This window comes from Strix uralensis, chromosome 5 (assembly GCF_047716275.1).
Source record: "Strix uralensis isolate ZFMK-TIS-50842 chromosome 5, bStrUra1, whole genome shotgun sequence".
NCBI classification, from domain to species: domain Eukaryota; kingdom Metazoa; phylum Chordata; class Aves; order Strigiformes; family Strigidae; genus Strix; species Strix uralensis.
Window position 1 is genome coordinate 82,807,854 of NC_133976.1, and position 13,650 is coordinate 82,821,503.

At 41.5% G+C, this 13,650-nt stretch overlaps 1 protein-coding gene across 1 annotated transcript; it reads left to right on the plus strand.

The window, feature by feature from the left end:
* Positions 1-214: 214 nt before the first annotated feature.
* LOC141943841 (killer cell lectin-like receptor subfamily F member 1) lies at positions 215-10,906 on the plus strand. The gene is made up of 7 exons (XM_074869505.1): positions 215-296; positions 5,986-6,063; positions 7,141-7,239; positions 8,028-8,168; positions 9,153-9,304; positions 10,012-10,124; positions 10,774-10,906. Exons 1-7 carry the CDS (start codon positions 215-217, stop codon positions 10,904-10,906), a joined length of 798 nt encoding a protein of 265 aa, XP_074725606.1.
* Positions 10,907-13,650: the final 2,744 nt, after the last annotated feature.

The window sequence follows — 13,650 nt, forward strand, 5'->3', positions numbered from 1 at the left end:
AAGAGATCACACAACAAGAGACAGAATGGAGGCAGAAAATAGGCTTTGAAGCTGTATTGAAAGAAGTAACTTCCTTCCTTTAATCTGTTTCTCAGCCTTCTTCAGAGCCATAGCACGGCGTATGTATACTTTTGGAGGCAGGCAAAGCTAATACAGGATGCAACCCACTGTATTAAGCTGGCTCTTTCCATAACTCAGAGGGACTTGCTCATCAATGGCAGGTGATATCACATACGCGGACGTGGCAATGCTACCGAGGGAGAGACCACACGTTCCTTCTCGGACATCAGTTCCAGGTAAAACATCTGATCAGCTGTTGGGCATACACTGTTTTCTCTTGTGTGGTCTCTCTCTCTCTCTCTCATTCTTAAAATTGTCACTGGATAATACAAGAAGAATGCTATAAAATGCTGCATGCAGAAGTCACAGGAAGGGTGAAAAGTTGCAAATGGTGGAAGACGTCCTCAAGAGACACAAATCAGCAAAGCTACTCCTAGGTCAGTATTATTACAGAGTAGTGTCTCAGTTCTGGCCCCTTGTTTTGAGTAACAGAATGAGAAACAAAAATTGTTCATTTTTGAATAATGAGTGTAATCTTTTTTTTTTTTTTTTATATTAACAACACAATCAAAAACCTGTTAGAATAGGGTCCACCAAAATTCCGCCTAGTCCAAAAATCAGATCAATGATTTTATGATATCTTTATGGAAAAGGAGTAGTAAATTAACTAGTTGCAGTCAAAAGTGCAGTCATGGTCACTGAAGGAAGTACTGAATGACTCCTAAAACCCTTTTGCTCTTCCTATTTAATTTTCCAGTAGTGATTTTCCCAGAACCACATTATCAATGTGTGATCACTTCATATATTTGTAACGAAAGACAAAGGATTAAGTCAATATTTAAGGTAAGGAGATGATTTAAACCAAATTTTTTTAAGAAATAGAATTTCCACTACTTGGAAAAAATGTAATTCATTCATGAAAGCATTTTGTCAAAATTCTGGATCACAGCTAGTATGAATAACCACTTCTCACTATGAACAAATAGGAAATGCTTGTGGTCAGAGTAAGATGATATTTTCATGCTTTCAAGGTTTATTAGTAATTAATATATTTAATTATTTGTCTAAACAACATTGTATAATGAGCATTTTTAGATGTTCTACTTACAATGTAGATTAATAGTGATGGTGGTGCTCTGAATGCATGTACTTAAATGATGGAAAAATGGTGGGGTTTTTATATTTTTACAAGACCTGTATCTAAAAAATAAAAATGAGTTCACTTTATTATATATCTAACAGAAAATACTACCTTAGACTGTATATTCATGCACCCACGGATGTTTGTACTACTGTAACCTGTACAACACAAAGCATGGAGGGTTTGCCTAGAATTTTGCATAGTTTCTCAGGTGATACAATTTATTTGCAAGGGGAGACAGACATCAAATCTTGATTTGAAAACATCCTAAAATGTCCCTTGATCGTGCTGTCTAAAGGAAAAGCTTGAATTTGAATAGGCCAGGCTTTGATTTCCAGTGAAAGTTCTCATTAACATCTAGATGGTTCTTTTAATCCTTTGTCAAATAGATTTTAGCACTCAATATTTTCTCACATGAAGTTAATGGCCACAGTAATCAAGTAATTTCTCAGTGTCCTTTTGCCTTTAAATATTTCACTCTACCTTTCTGAAGAACTCTATTTTTTTGGGTGTTTTTCTGTTCATTCTCCAGTCTTTCCATCTCCTTTAAGAAATATGGGCACCAGAGACGTCCCCAGTATTACTACAAGTCTCAGTTATGCTGTCTCAGTTATACAGAGACAAAAATCTCTTCACTAATCTTTCCTTCACTGTTTATAACTCCCAGTATCTCCTTCTCCCACCCTTATATATGGTTCTACTCAAACACATTTTGTTTGACTGGGCTTGAATTTACAGGGCTGTCATTATGGCTCTCTTTATCTATTGTTTTCTCAACCTTTCTGTTATTTTCAGATTTTACTAGCAATTATTTTTCTACTTACTTTGACACAAGTAGAAAAAGCACCAAATAGTATTAAGCAATATTGGACCTCGTATCAGTATAGAACATGCTAGGAATATCTCCAATGACAAATATCTCCAAAATGACAATTATTTCTCTGTCTTCATCATTAACATGGGTTTTCCTGCTATTAAAATAGACAAGAACTTGAGCCATATTATCATGCTTTAAAAATTCAAATGAACAATTTCAGTTGCTTGTTCCTTCTGTGAAATTTTAATGCTTTGACCAAAATTCACACATACTCATCCGGCTGGTGAGTCTTCTTTTATTACAAGAAATTCTTCAAAAAGAAGAGACACTTTTACCATAGGAATAATGGGAGAAAATGTAAATTTTCCAGGGAATTAGTTCTGTAATTTTTAAAAACTTGGTAGGAAATTCAGGAAAAATGTGACGGGCATGTTGAGCAATGTTCACAAAACAGACTTAAGCTCAGTGTATGTATAGCAATGATTAGTGTTAAGGTTCCCCACTGCATAGTGGACCCTTGCTGAGATGCCCTGCATTTCTTTGCAGCTGATGGAGAAGGATCTGGGATCCTAGCACGGTGAGCTAGGAACTGCCCAAAGCAGCTAATAGGATAGAGCAGCGATGCAAGGTGCTGCCAGGGCAGCTGTTTCTGGGAGTTAGATCCTTCCCTGCAAGCTAGAAGGAGCTCTCTCCTACAGGGACTGGGCTCAAGGCTGCTTCAGGCAGGACGGATTCCACATGCCAAACACGCTTACAGCATATCCCACTCTACATGCAGAGGTTTCAATGCTTCCTCCTGTTTGGAGCAGGAATTCGAAGCTGATTCTCAAAGCGAGGGTCTCAGCTCCAAGGTGACAGGACTCTGGCAAGCATCACAAGCTCTCCTTTTGGCACTATCCTGACTCTGTGACACATTGAAATGTCTGCTGGAGGATGGCTAGTACCCACACCCCTCCCTTTGCCAGGTTTTATGCCAGTCTTGCTCTTGGCCAGGGATGTCTGACTATCTTGCAGAAAAAGAAGCAGCTTCAGGATGGGCATGAGGAAAGTACTGCATGGTTAAAACTCTCACCGCGGAGGAGGGAGAGCTGGGTTTAGTCACCACTGCAAATTCAGCAGATGAAGGCTCCGAGTGCTAGATTCCCAGACTTTAGGCAAGACTTCACATCACTAGGCTATGGGAAAGTGGAACATGCCCACCTCCTCCTGGCCGCATTTTGTGCAAGTTTCAGACCATTAGATGCAATTTACTGGAGCAGATATTAAAAAACACTAGTGGGGGGCATAGCTAATTTGCCCTGCTAAAGTACAGCTGCTGTCAAGATCTGGTGCATGTGAAAGGTAAACATGCAGGGATCTGAACTTCTGCCAAGGTTCTCTAGTAGCTGAGTAGGTGTTTTAAACATGTAAAATTTGGATTTGAGAATGAAAGTCCCTTTCACAGATCCAGTGCCCGCATCTTTTTTTAGCTCTTCCTCATCAGTGAGAAAGAGGTTTGGTCAAATTATGCAGTTTCTTGGAGTTCTCCCAAATACTGTTTTTATCTCAAAGTCTGTTCAATGTATTTTATGAGGATAAAGAAAAAGATATAAAAATCACTCGTGGCACAGTTGCAAAGAATGTATAAGTTTGCAGTCTAATGATAAGGAAAGCTTATTCAAAACTGTTGTGATAAACTTGATAATTGGATAAACTCTGTTAAATAATGTTTAACACAAAGTAGCAATAAAAACAGGTCTGCAGCTGTAAGTTTGGGAAGCTGCACCCAGAAAAGTGACTGAAATGGATTTATTGTGGTCCTGTTCCAACAGGAGACTCCATGCCAGGTTGTTACACAATCAGATGGACTTCAGCTGTCAGTCAGGTGCTCTGAATCACAAGGACAGGGTGATTCTTGTATGCGCTAGCAGAGCACCCTGAGGAGCAGTTAGTAGGTGATACTATCTGTGCACATTCTTTGGTGGGCTGGCAGGTGCTATTGCAGTGCATATACTTCAAAACAGATGTTCAAAAGTAGGAAGGTGTTCCAAAAATACAAGCAAGGGTAAATACAGCCTGGAAATCCATTTTCTAATGAAAGACTCGGACAGTTTTTGCTTCCTAGTCTACTCAAGAATAATTTGAGAGTCACCTGATTGTGGTTCACAAATGATTACATACAAGATCTTTAGCAGAAAAACAAACCAAGAAGAGTGTAACTCCATCATCAAACTAGCCCACAAGTAGTTGTAGGCTGCTATTAGTTCTCCCCTTAGCTCCTTGTTCTCCTGATGCTCTGGAGTGAATGACCCGCCACAAGAACTCCCTATCTGCACACTCATCAATTAGAAGCTTCCAGTAAATAGAGATGACTTTCTGCACTCGACAATTTGCATATAGAAATGAAGTGAAATTTCAGTTTTAGTAAGTGACAGAGATCTCCACCTAGTACCAGGGCTCCTTGTTGCTAAACCAGGTAATGGTGCGTAAGCATCGGCAAAAGTAAGGTTATGTGCTATTTTAAAACCACTTGCTGACTTCTGAGGACTTCACATTCAAATGATCATGAGTCAATACACACTGTAATAGAAGTAATCCTTTTTTTTTTTTTAATATTCAGTTTGCACGGATAGCATGTTTTTTCACACAGAGTGGAGATATTTTTTAAAGGAGTGGATCTTTATTTGAGAGAAAAAACATTTAGTCATAGTAGCAGATTTTCCAAACTACGTATTTTAGAAGAAGTGTCTCCATTTATAAGGCTAGTGCATTTAAAAATTTAAAAGTCCTGGCTGTTCTTCTTTGAAAAATATTTACATTCTAAGAAGAAAATTTTTTATGAGCTTTCTTTTTGAGAACAGTTACTTATCTATACAGTTAAATATAATTTACAATTTTTCTGTAGTTCATTGAACTAATAAACTGTAATAAAGCAAATAGCAAAATGTCAGGTTCTCTAAAACATAAAACATCTTACCTGTAAGAATAAACCTTATTTACCAATCAGGTCCTTAGTATTTTTCTTACTGCAAAACCTCTCCACACTTGAGCAACCCTCATATCAAATGCTACCTCATTTTAGCCTAATGAGACTCTTCTTCTGCCAAGTTTTTCCCTGATCAGTGAGATTTTATACAACACAAATTTCTACTTCTTTTTAAAAGCCCCAGTGATCACAAACTAGGGCTGTAGCACAGAAGCTTATTCTTAATGCAGATTGATAAAATATCATGATTTATGGAAAGATCAGTCTCCTAAAGGTCCAGATATCTTCCCTAAAACTAGCCAGGAGCTCTACAAAATACACAGCTAAAACAAAATTGAAAATGTGTTCAGAAAGAATCCATGTGCATCTAACTCACACCATGCTATTTTAGTGTTTGTTTGGTTTTGTTTTGGCAGCGTGCATCTGGAAAGGGATGTCTTCAGCCATCAGGTCCATCCCTCTGCTATTAGAGGTATCACGTCATATCCTGGCATAAACACATAATATGCTGGCGTAAACATTCACAAGTCAGGAGTGCCCCCCCCCAAATCACCTTGCTGCAGAAGCATTTCTCTGAGTGGCAGCTTTCCCTTTGGGGTGTCCCTGCTGCACGAAGCAGTCATGGCTCTGGTGCCCCTTAAAGCCCTGTGATACCTCCTGAGATGGCTTAGCAACAAATGGGATGTTTGCTATGGATAGTACCCAGGTCTTACCCATCCTTCAGTCTGTCTGTCTGCCTCCTGGTCCAGCCACACAGGACTGAAGTAGTTCAAGCAAAGATTATGGAGGAGGTTTTTAGTTACTTCCTGACAGCAGCAGGAAATGATAAATCATCATATTGCCTCTTGTTTCTTAAAAAAAAAAAGCAAAAAAGCTCAACTAGCAGCTCTGGAAACACATGCCCCTTTTTATACAGACTCCATCTTCCATGTAATTCTTTACTGTTTCTCCACTCAATGGCTTGCACAACCTCAAATGTCAGCATTTCGTTACTCCTTACAGGAAACATGATCACATACGCTGAGCTGCGCATGAAGCCGAAACCCAAAGGGACCAGCAGATCAGAGACTTCCGCTTCTGGTAGTGTGCTATTTTATTTGGTTGTTGGTAACTAATTATAGATTTAGTCTTTCCCATTACCCAACAGTAGGACCTGTTATCAAGAGTCTCTACGTACAATCTCTCAATAAAGAACTGATTTATCATTTCACACATTTTTTTTTTCACTGGGTTATCCAATTGTACAATTTCCTTGTAAAAATGGTATTGAAAGAGATTTTAAAAATAATTTGAAAAAAATGCCTTTGTGCCCTACATTGAAAATTTGGCAAAGGAAAGTAAAATTTCACATTTTTTTAGGAACCCTCCTGTAAGTGTCTCTGCAGGAACAGTCACAGGCACACATTTGGTCTTGGAAATAGCATAATACCCACAGAACTCTGTGAGCTGAAAGGGAACACCAAAAATACAGCTTATGCAGCTGGAAAATGGGGTGGTTGCTCATCTCACACAGGCAAGGCCAGGAAAACAGCAGTTATGAAAGTGCAACTCTGTGGCTTGTGGAAATGGCACCTTGACACCAAATTTCCTCGGGTCCTGCCTCTTCCTGAGTGTTTCACTTTCACGAGTTGAAGAGTGCCAAACAGCTGGAGAGATGCTTGGTCAGATGTACTTCACTGTGCTATGGTGTCAATATAGGATTGTTTGCCTTTTCTGTGCATTCAGGTAAGTTAGCTTTCAGGCACGACAGGCACGTTAACACAGGAGAGAGTGACCAGAGGGGAGGAACGTACCACAGACCATCCCTGATACTTCCCCTGAATTGCTCTGCAGGGTCTTGAAAGGTGTGGGTGGGTAGGTGGGATGAGGCAACGCTTGAAAATATTAACTCAAAGGAGAAAGAGAGAATTCTTAATGGAATGACTGGTTGAAAATCACTTGCGCTATCTGACAAAACGATCTTTCGATTTCACTTCCAGGTATGCAAAATAGATGCAAATTTTTAATAAGTAAAATGTCCCCGCATACTTCAAACAGACTGATTTTAGGCAGATGCATTCTCTGTTGTTTCCACGTAAGAAACTGGCATACATAAAGGCAGTGTTAATTTTAATAGTGCAAAAACCTTAAGCTGCTCTTCCTCCTGCCTCCCTCCAGGCCGCCAACACGGGTGCTCAGCCTGGTTCTACATGACACTGGTCCTGGGAGTCCTTGTGCTCATCCTGCTAGGCGTCATAGCCATACTAGCCAAGCAACGTGAGTAGATCCTACCATCTGCTTCATCTTTTCATTGCAGACATGATTAAGCCTCACAAGCAGAGTCATGCCTAAAGAAAAATTCCCTTAGTGTAGCATTAAAGGTGTCAAGTTATACTACAGGAAAATAAGTGTAACAGTCCAAAGGGAACATTTGCTACCTGTCATTTAACATATATAGTGCAGATGAAGGGGAGTTGTTGCAGTCTACCTTGTCATCAGTGATGCTGAAAGGCTGTAGAGGTAGATTTCAGATTATTATGACAATCAAAACATATGGCCTTCCTGACTTACAAGTTAAAAGTTGCATCCATGATGCTACTTTGAGATCATTTCATTTAATTACTGTGTTGGTTTGAACAAATAAAAATCAGACTTCAGATCATTTCATTTAATCAGACTTCCCTGGTACTAGTAATATCATAATCCATGGCATGCTCCAGTTATACAAGAACTGTTACAGCGAAGATATTAATTTCCTAAGAGAAAAGCCTTGAAAAACTTCAGAAAAAACATATACCTCCCAATCCTCCCTAAAATCTCACCAAAATATTGTGTATCCTTTATATATCCAACTATCAAAAATAAAAAACTTATTTTCTTTTCCTGTACTGTCCATATTATTCAGCAGCTACAACCTTTGCCAGTTTTACTCACTGAGTATGCTCATAACTGAGTGTATGTAAGCCCCAATGTATACACACATGTACATCCCCTCACATTCACACATCATGGGATACAAAGGATACATTTTCTTGACTCTTTTTTTTTTTTTTTTTTTGTTCAAGTTTTGAAGGGCAGAGCAGGAAAATCTGAAAGTTTGTCCCTGTATGATCTAAATAGCACTGGCAATCACATTTCTTCAGAGAAGACCGTCTCAGCGGGGGTCCTGAAATGGCTCATGGAGGAACTGTGTGAAGATGGACAAGGTGAGGCAAGTTAGTCCTTTCACAGCATAGAGGATGTGTTGCGTGCACAGTTTTGTTGTCTCTGTTCCCGTTTCTATGACACCCTGTAGTTTATGGGAACTCACTGGTACTACCCAGGGAGCATGGAGTTTCTTCATAGAAGTGATTACAGGATCTAAACTAACATTTTGATCACAATAGTTTTGCTACTCTTTAGGTATAAATAGTTTCTGGTACTTTACATTTCCTTCTGCCAGGAGCTGCTGTCAGAAATTGCATCTATTGTAGATCCTCCCCTTGTCCTGGAGAACACTTTCCAGACAATAATTGTTCACAAAAAGTGTGAGGGGATTTAGCTTTCCTATCCTGTTGCATGGATGAGGCAGGGGAAGACCTTCCTGGTCTTTTTACTGTGGATCTATTATTTGTTGGCAAACACTAATGCTTTTCTAAGGACTTATTGTAACGATGTTACTTTAAAACATTAGAGGAAGCCAAGACAGAAAATGTGGGGGATGTTCCTCCCAGATGCTCTGCGTGAAATGGGAAGCGGACCTGGGAAAAGCAGTGTTCCCCTTATTTAACACAGTTCCTTCTCCAGCTCCGTGGACATGGTTTGGATATCACTGAAGTGCCTGTGCTTTCCAGTCACATCATGTGTCAAATCCACGTGCTCCACATCACGTCACATCGCACGGTGTCTCCTCACAAAGGCTGCATGTGGGAGGATGAAAAGTGTCTTTGCAGCCCTCCAGGTCCTCCTGGAACTCTCTGCAGGGCAGACCCACGGGGAGGTGGACATCCCCGTGATGTGCAGTGGGAGTGCAGAGTGCAGAGCACCACGGCAAGGGAGTGGGAGGCTGAGGAGTGGCACACTCAGCAAACACATGTCTGGGAGTGGGGACTGGCCACTTTTGGGCCAGCCAGGCACATGAACATAAAACGCTACAAGGCAGCTGGAACAAGTCACGGTACGAGCTAACGGTTCCCTCTCTCCACCCACAGGAACAATATGTGAGTTGTGTCCTCCTGGGTGGCAGCTACACAGGGGGAGATGTTACTACTTTTCCGAGGAGGCTGTAAGCTGGGATGACAGCCAGAGAAACTGTCTGGCCAGGAAATCCCAGCTTCTTGTCATTGAAGATGAAATTGAGATGGTGAGTCTTGCAGCAGCCCTAAAATTGTGTGACAGGCATCTGCCTTAGCCAAACATTGCTGACCATGGCCCAGATGTCAGGTGTACCTGCAGACAAGCCAGACCCATCAATTGCAGAGCATCCTACTCCACAGACAAGAGCTTGTTTCAAGAGTGTCAACAGGGTAGAGCTGAAGAGGAGAAGCGTAAGAGATGCAGGTGTGGAAGCCAGAGTAGTTTTGACCGGGAGGAGGAAATGCTGGGGCCTTCCCACCGACTACCATTACTTGGGTCTGGGAAGGGAGGTCTGATTCAGCCACTAAATGGAAATTCAAACAGACAAACCTCCTTCTCATTTCCTTTGGGAAAACGAATAGCAAGGTATCATCAAATGGCTCTTCTGAGAAACTCATCATTCCCTGAGGAATGGGTCTTTTACCTTAAAGACCAGGCTTTGCAACCTGGCTTATTAGGGTGAGGAGTATCACTCAGGTTTTTTTCTTGACAGCTGTCAGGCAGCTAGTCAGACTGAGCACCAGCCTGAACTGAAACTCTGTGGCTGGTCACACGTGTATGGGCTGTTGCAACAGGCTCCTTTGCCCTGGCTGGATCCCTGCCCTTGTTCTCCATGTGAGGGACTACCTGAAAAGCCGTGCATGAGACAGGACAGTGACCTGAGCACAGCAGGAAGCTCTGCTGTTCAGTAACATGCTTCTACTTGTTCCACAGGAGTTTATAGACAATAAAGAGAAAGATACTAAATATATCTGGATTGGGTTGAAGATTCAAGACATGAAGAAACAATGGAGTTCAGTGGAAGATCCCAGAGTAAAAAAAAACAGGTGATGATTTGTGGGGGGAGGGTGTCTTCAGGAATAGCAAAGGTATGGTGCTCTTCATGGAAATACAATTCTGAATCCAAGCTAATTTCCCAAAGCACAGGTCTAGTCCTCAGGCACCTATTCAGGGTCTACTTCATGGCCAGCTCCAGGTTAACTGGTTCCTGCTGGGCACCTTTGGAAACAGTTTTGTTTTTGGCCTGTAAGACCAACCACAGTCACAGTTCATGTATGTACTAATGCAGAGGGACATTAATATACACTTCTCCCACTAAAATCAGTCAACAAACTCTCACTTTACACACCATGTGTTGACTGCCTCTGTTGAATGTGACACGCGTCACATAGCATGGATGCTGGGATCTGTGCAACTGAAGGGTCCTTCCCCTCCCTCCTACCATTACAGTTCAGCATCATGGCTGCACGTGGAGGTTTTCTCATCCTTCTTACACTAATGTTCCTGAGCATCCATCCCTCAACAGCCAGCATTCTCTCCTGTGGGTGCCCATCCCACCTATGTGTGGCTGTTGAAGAACAGTGGGTTATCGAAGGGGCATCACCCAACCCCACCACTCAGGATATTATCAATATTTTTATCCAGAACTGAATTTAAAGCTGACAACTCATTGAATTCCTTTTGTTCTCTCACCAGGGTAACTATAAATAGAATTGAGACTGACAAGAATTGTGCTGTCTACAGAAGAAAAAACATGATCCAAGCAGATAACTGCCAGACTTTAAAGAAGTGGATCTGTAAGAAGAACGCAACTTTGTTGGTGCTCTGAGCCAAATTGTCAGACAACAGGCAGAGCTTTTTGTCAGGAGACCCATTTTACTGACAAAACAACATGTGATGTAAATAATTTTATGAGACTTGCACAGAAATTTGCATTTCACTGTTCTGCGCTCCCCAAGACTTTGATGCAAGCAGGGAACTTGGAAAATGCCAAGTGTCGGTGTGAAGGTCACGCAACAGGACTGCAAGTCAGCACGTGTGGATTTGGGGCTGCTGAGCCTTCCCACTGACAGATGTTGGCAGCAGCTGCCTCTAGGAAAGGGCAGGAGAGAAGACATGCTCTTGTGAGGATGAGCACTGTGCATGTGAACTGCGTGATGTGCAGGCAAGATGCCATCTGTGGTGGCTGAAGAGTGTGTTGGGGCCCACTGCTGTCACACATATCCCTCAGGCAGCCGCTGCTGAGCTGAGGCACCTTTTATTTGGGTTTCAATATTTTAGTGTTTCATGAAGTTTTTGGGTTTTTGTCCTTACAGTCTAATTGTGACTTGCAGAAGCTACTTGAGGTCTGGGAAAAATGCATTTATTAGACAGTGTCTTATACTTATTCAGAGCTGGTCTGCACAGCTACTGGGTATACAGATCACCAGACCAAGCACGAAGCGGCTCATAACACTTGTGGTTAATAAGCTGTTGGCTCCCATCTTCTTCTGATGCTGAACCTTGGGATCTGAAAGAAAGCTTGTAACTAGGGACCATAAGACAACATTGCAGTGCAAGGAAATGAAGATGGTAGCCTGCCTTTCCACCTATATTTTGTTCCTTTATGTTGCAAATTCTTTAACATGGAACCATAGTTACTGCCTGGAAGGTAGGATGATGAGGTACTAAGGCTAAAGGCTGTTGAAATTAATGCCTGTGGGTGGACTCAGTAAATACGTTACTTGGGCATTCAAGTGTTATGGATACACACCATTTCTGGATCAAAAATGCTAAGAGCAGTCTGACTTAGTGCCTTTCTTAGATTCATATATTTGAAAAAAAATGAACAAATGTCATGAATTGATTTTTAAGAAATCAGGCACGTCATTTGTTTCAGCTTTTAAAAACACCTTAGTCTAATAAAGGTAATAATTCCTCTAGATCTGTAGCTAGCATGTGTCTTTGAAGTCAGAGTGACCAAATGCAAGGCAAATGTTTGCACCATTGCTGAGATATTTCTGGCGACATCTGTTGCAACAGTGAGGAGTTAAGTAATGTGCAAACACGGAAATTAAAAAAATAACATAGGGGACAATGGAAGCATAGATGTAATAATAATTTTGCAAATCGTGTACCTCCTCTTGGGTATTGCCAGGGCCCTGAGTGCTCTAATAGGTCTTAAGGGTCCTCATCAGCCTCTCCTCCTGAGACTCGCGAGGTCTTCAGCCTCTACCTGAGTTCTGTCAAAGATGTACCTGCCTCCAGTCCCGTCCCATCCAGTTGGACAACTCAACTGGTAACTGAACCAACTTTTTCTTTGAATAAAGTATCAAACACTTCTGATGCGAAAGCTAATACTCAGAAAGCTCCAAAGCTAGTCCCCTTTCTAAACTGTGAATCTCTAGTCTCATATTCTCAGACTGTGATGCAAAGCAGCTGAGGCACTCTCATATTTACATACTGCTGACTTGCAAAGGTGTAAAATCTTCTTACAGACAGGGTTGCTTAAGCAAATTTTCATTTTACCCACCATAATTCAATTTCAGGCAGGATCTCTTCAGATGCCCCTGAAGTTAACTCTACTATGTTTTGCTTTCCACAGTAAGAAGCTCAATTCTTACCTCATTTCATAGAATTATGCAATAATTTATAGCAGAAGGGACCTCAAGGCCCTTTTGGGGCCAGTCAGGGGTAGATTCTAAGTTCCCAGAGTTTTACTCTAATTTTATGTACTTTTACACTAGCCATGTGGGGTTAGCTGTGTTTGGAGAAAAACCAAAACAAAACCTAACATTCAAATCCAAGGCGCTACTCTAACAAAAAACTGAAGTCCTTATTAGCAATGAGAGAGAGAAACAAGTCTGACATGGCTTTTGAAATGTAGAACCTTTAGCTCATCTTTGCTATGACACACATAATTAAAGGCAGCTGCAGTCTCCCAGGTACTCTGTTCCATACCTGCACTAGATCTCTAGTGCCCCTGTGGAGGGCTGTGGTTAGCAACTACTGATGAGTAGTCTAGCAACTTGAGATGAGTAACCAGCAGATATTCTTGCACAGGAGCTCTTGGTGTAAGGTACCATGGCTTTAGCACGCACACGACTGCAGCTGTGGAACAAAATGCTCATGGGCAATATGGCAACACCAACAGACTGACACCCCTCCATCTAGAGACACTGATGGGTAACACCTCACTTAATTATGGACAGACAGAGATGCCAGGAAGGTAGTACGTGCGTAAAAGTGAGAGTTGAAAAGGCGTAGAGATCTTCAGTGGAAAAAGACACCAAGCACATGATGCACTCTGCTGCGTTCCACAGGCACAGCACAATGGCACTTCAGAAGGACTTTGGGTCTACAGATTAAAAGCTGAACCATACCTTCAGTGTGGCTGACTTCCTTTCAGACGAAAAAACAACTCAGACTTACCCTACAGAATGCAGCATCAGCAGCTAAAGACTCATTTGAAAAACTGCAGTTATTCTCATGTTAAAAGAACAACAAAAAAATCCCCCAAACTCCGTGCAGCACACTTGTGGGGAGGAGAATTGGTTTGTTTATTCTAGAGAAGCAATGGCAAGGAAAGAGTCT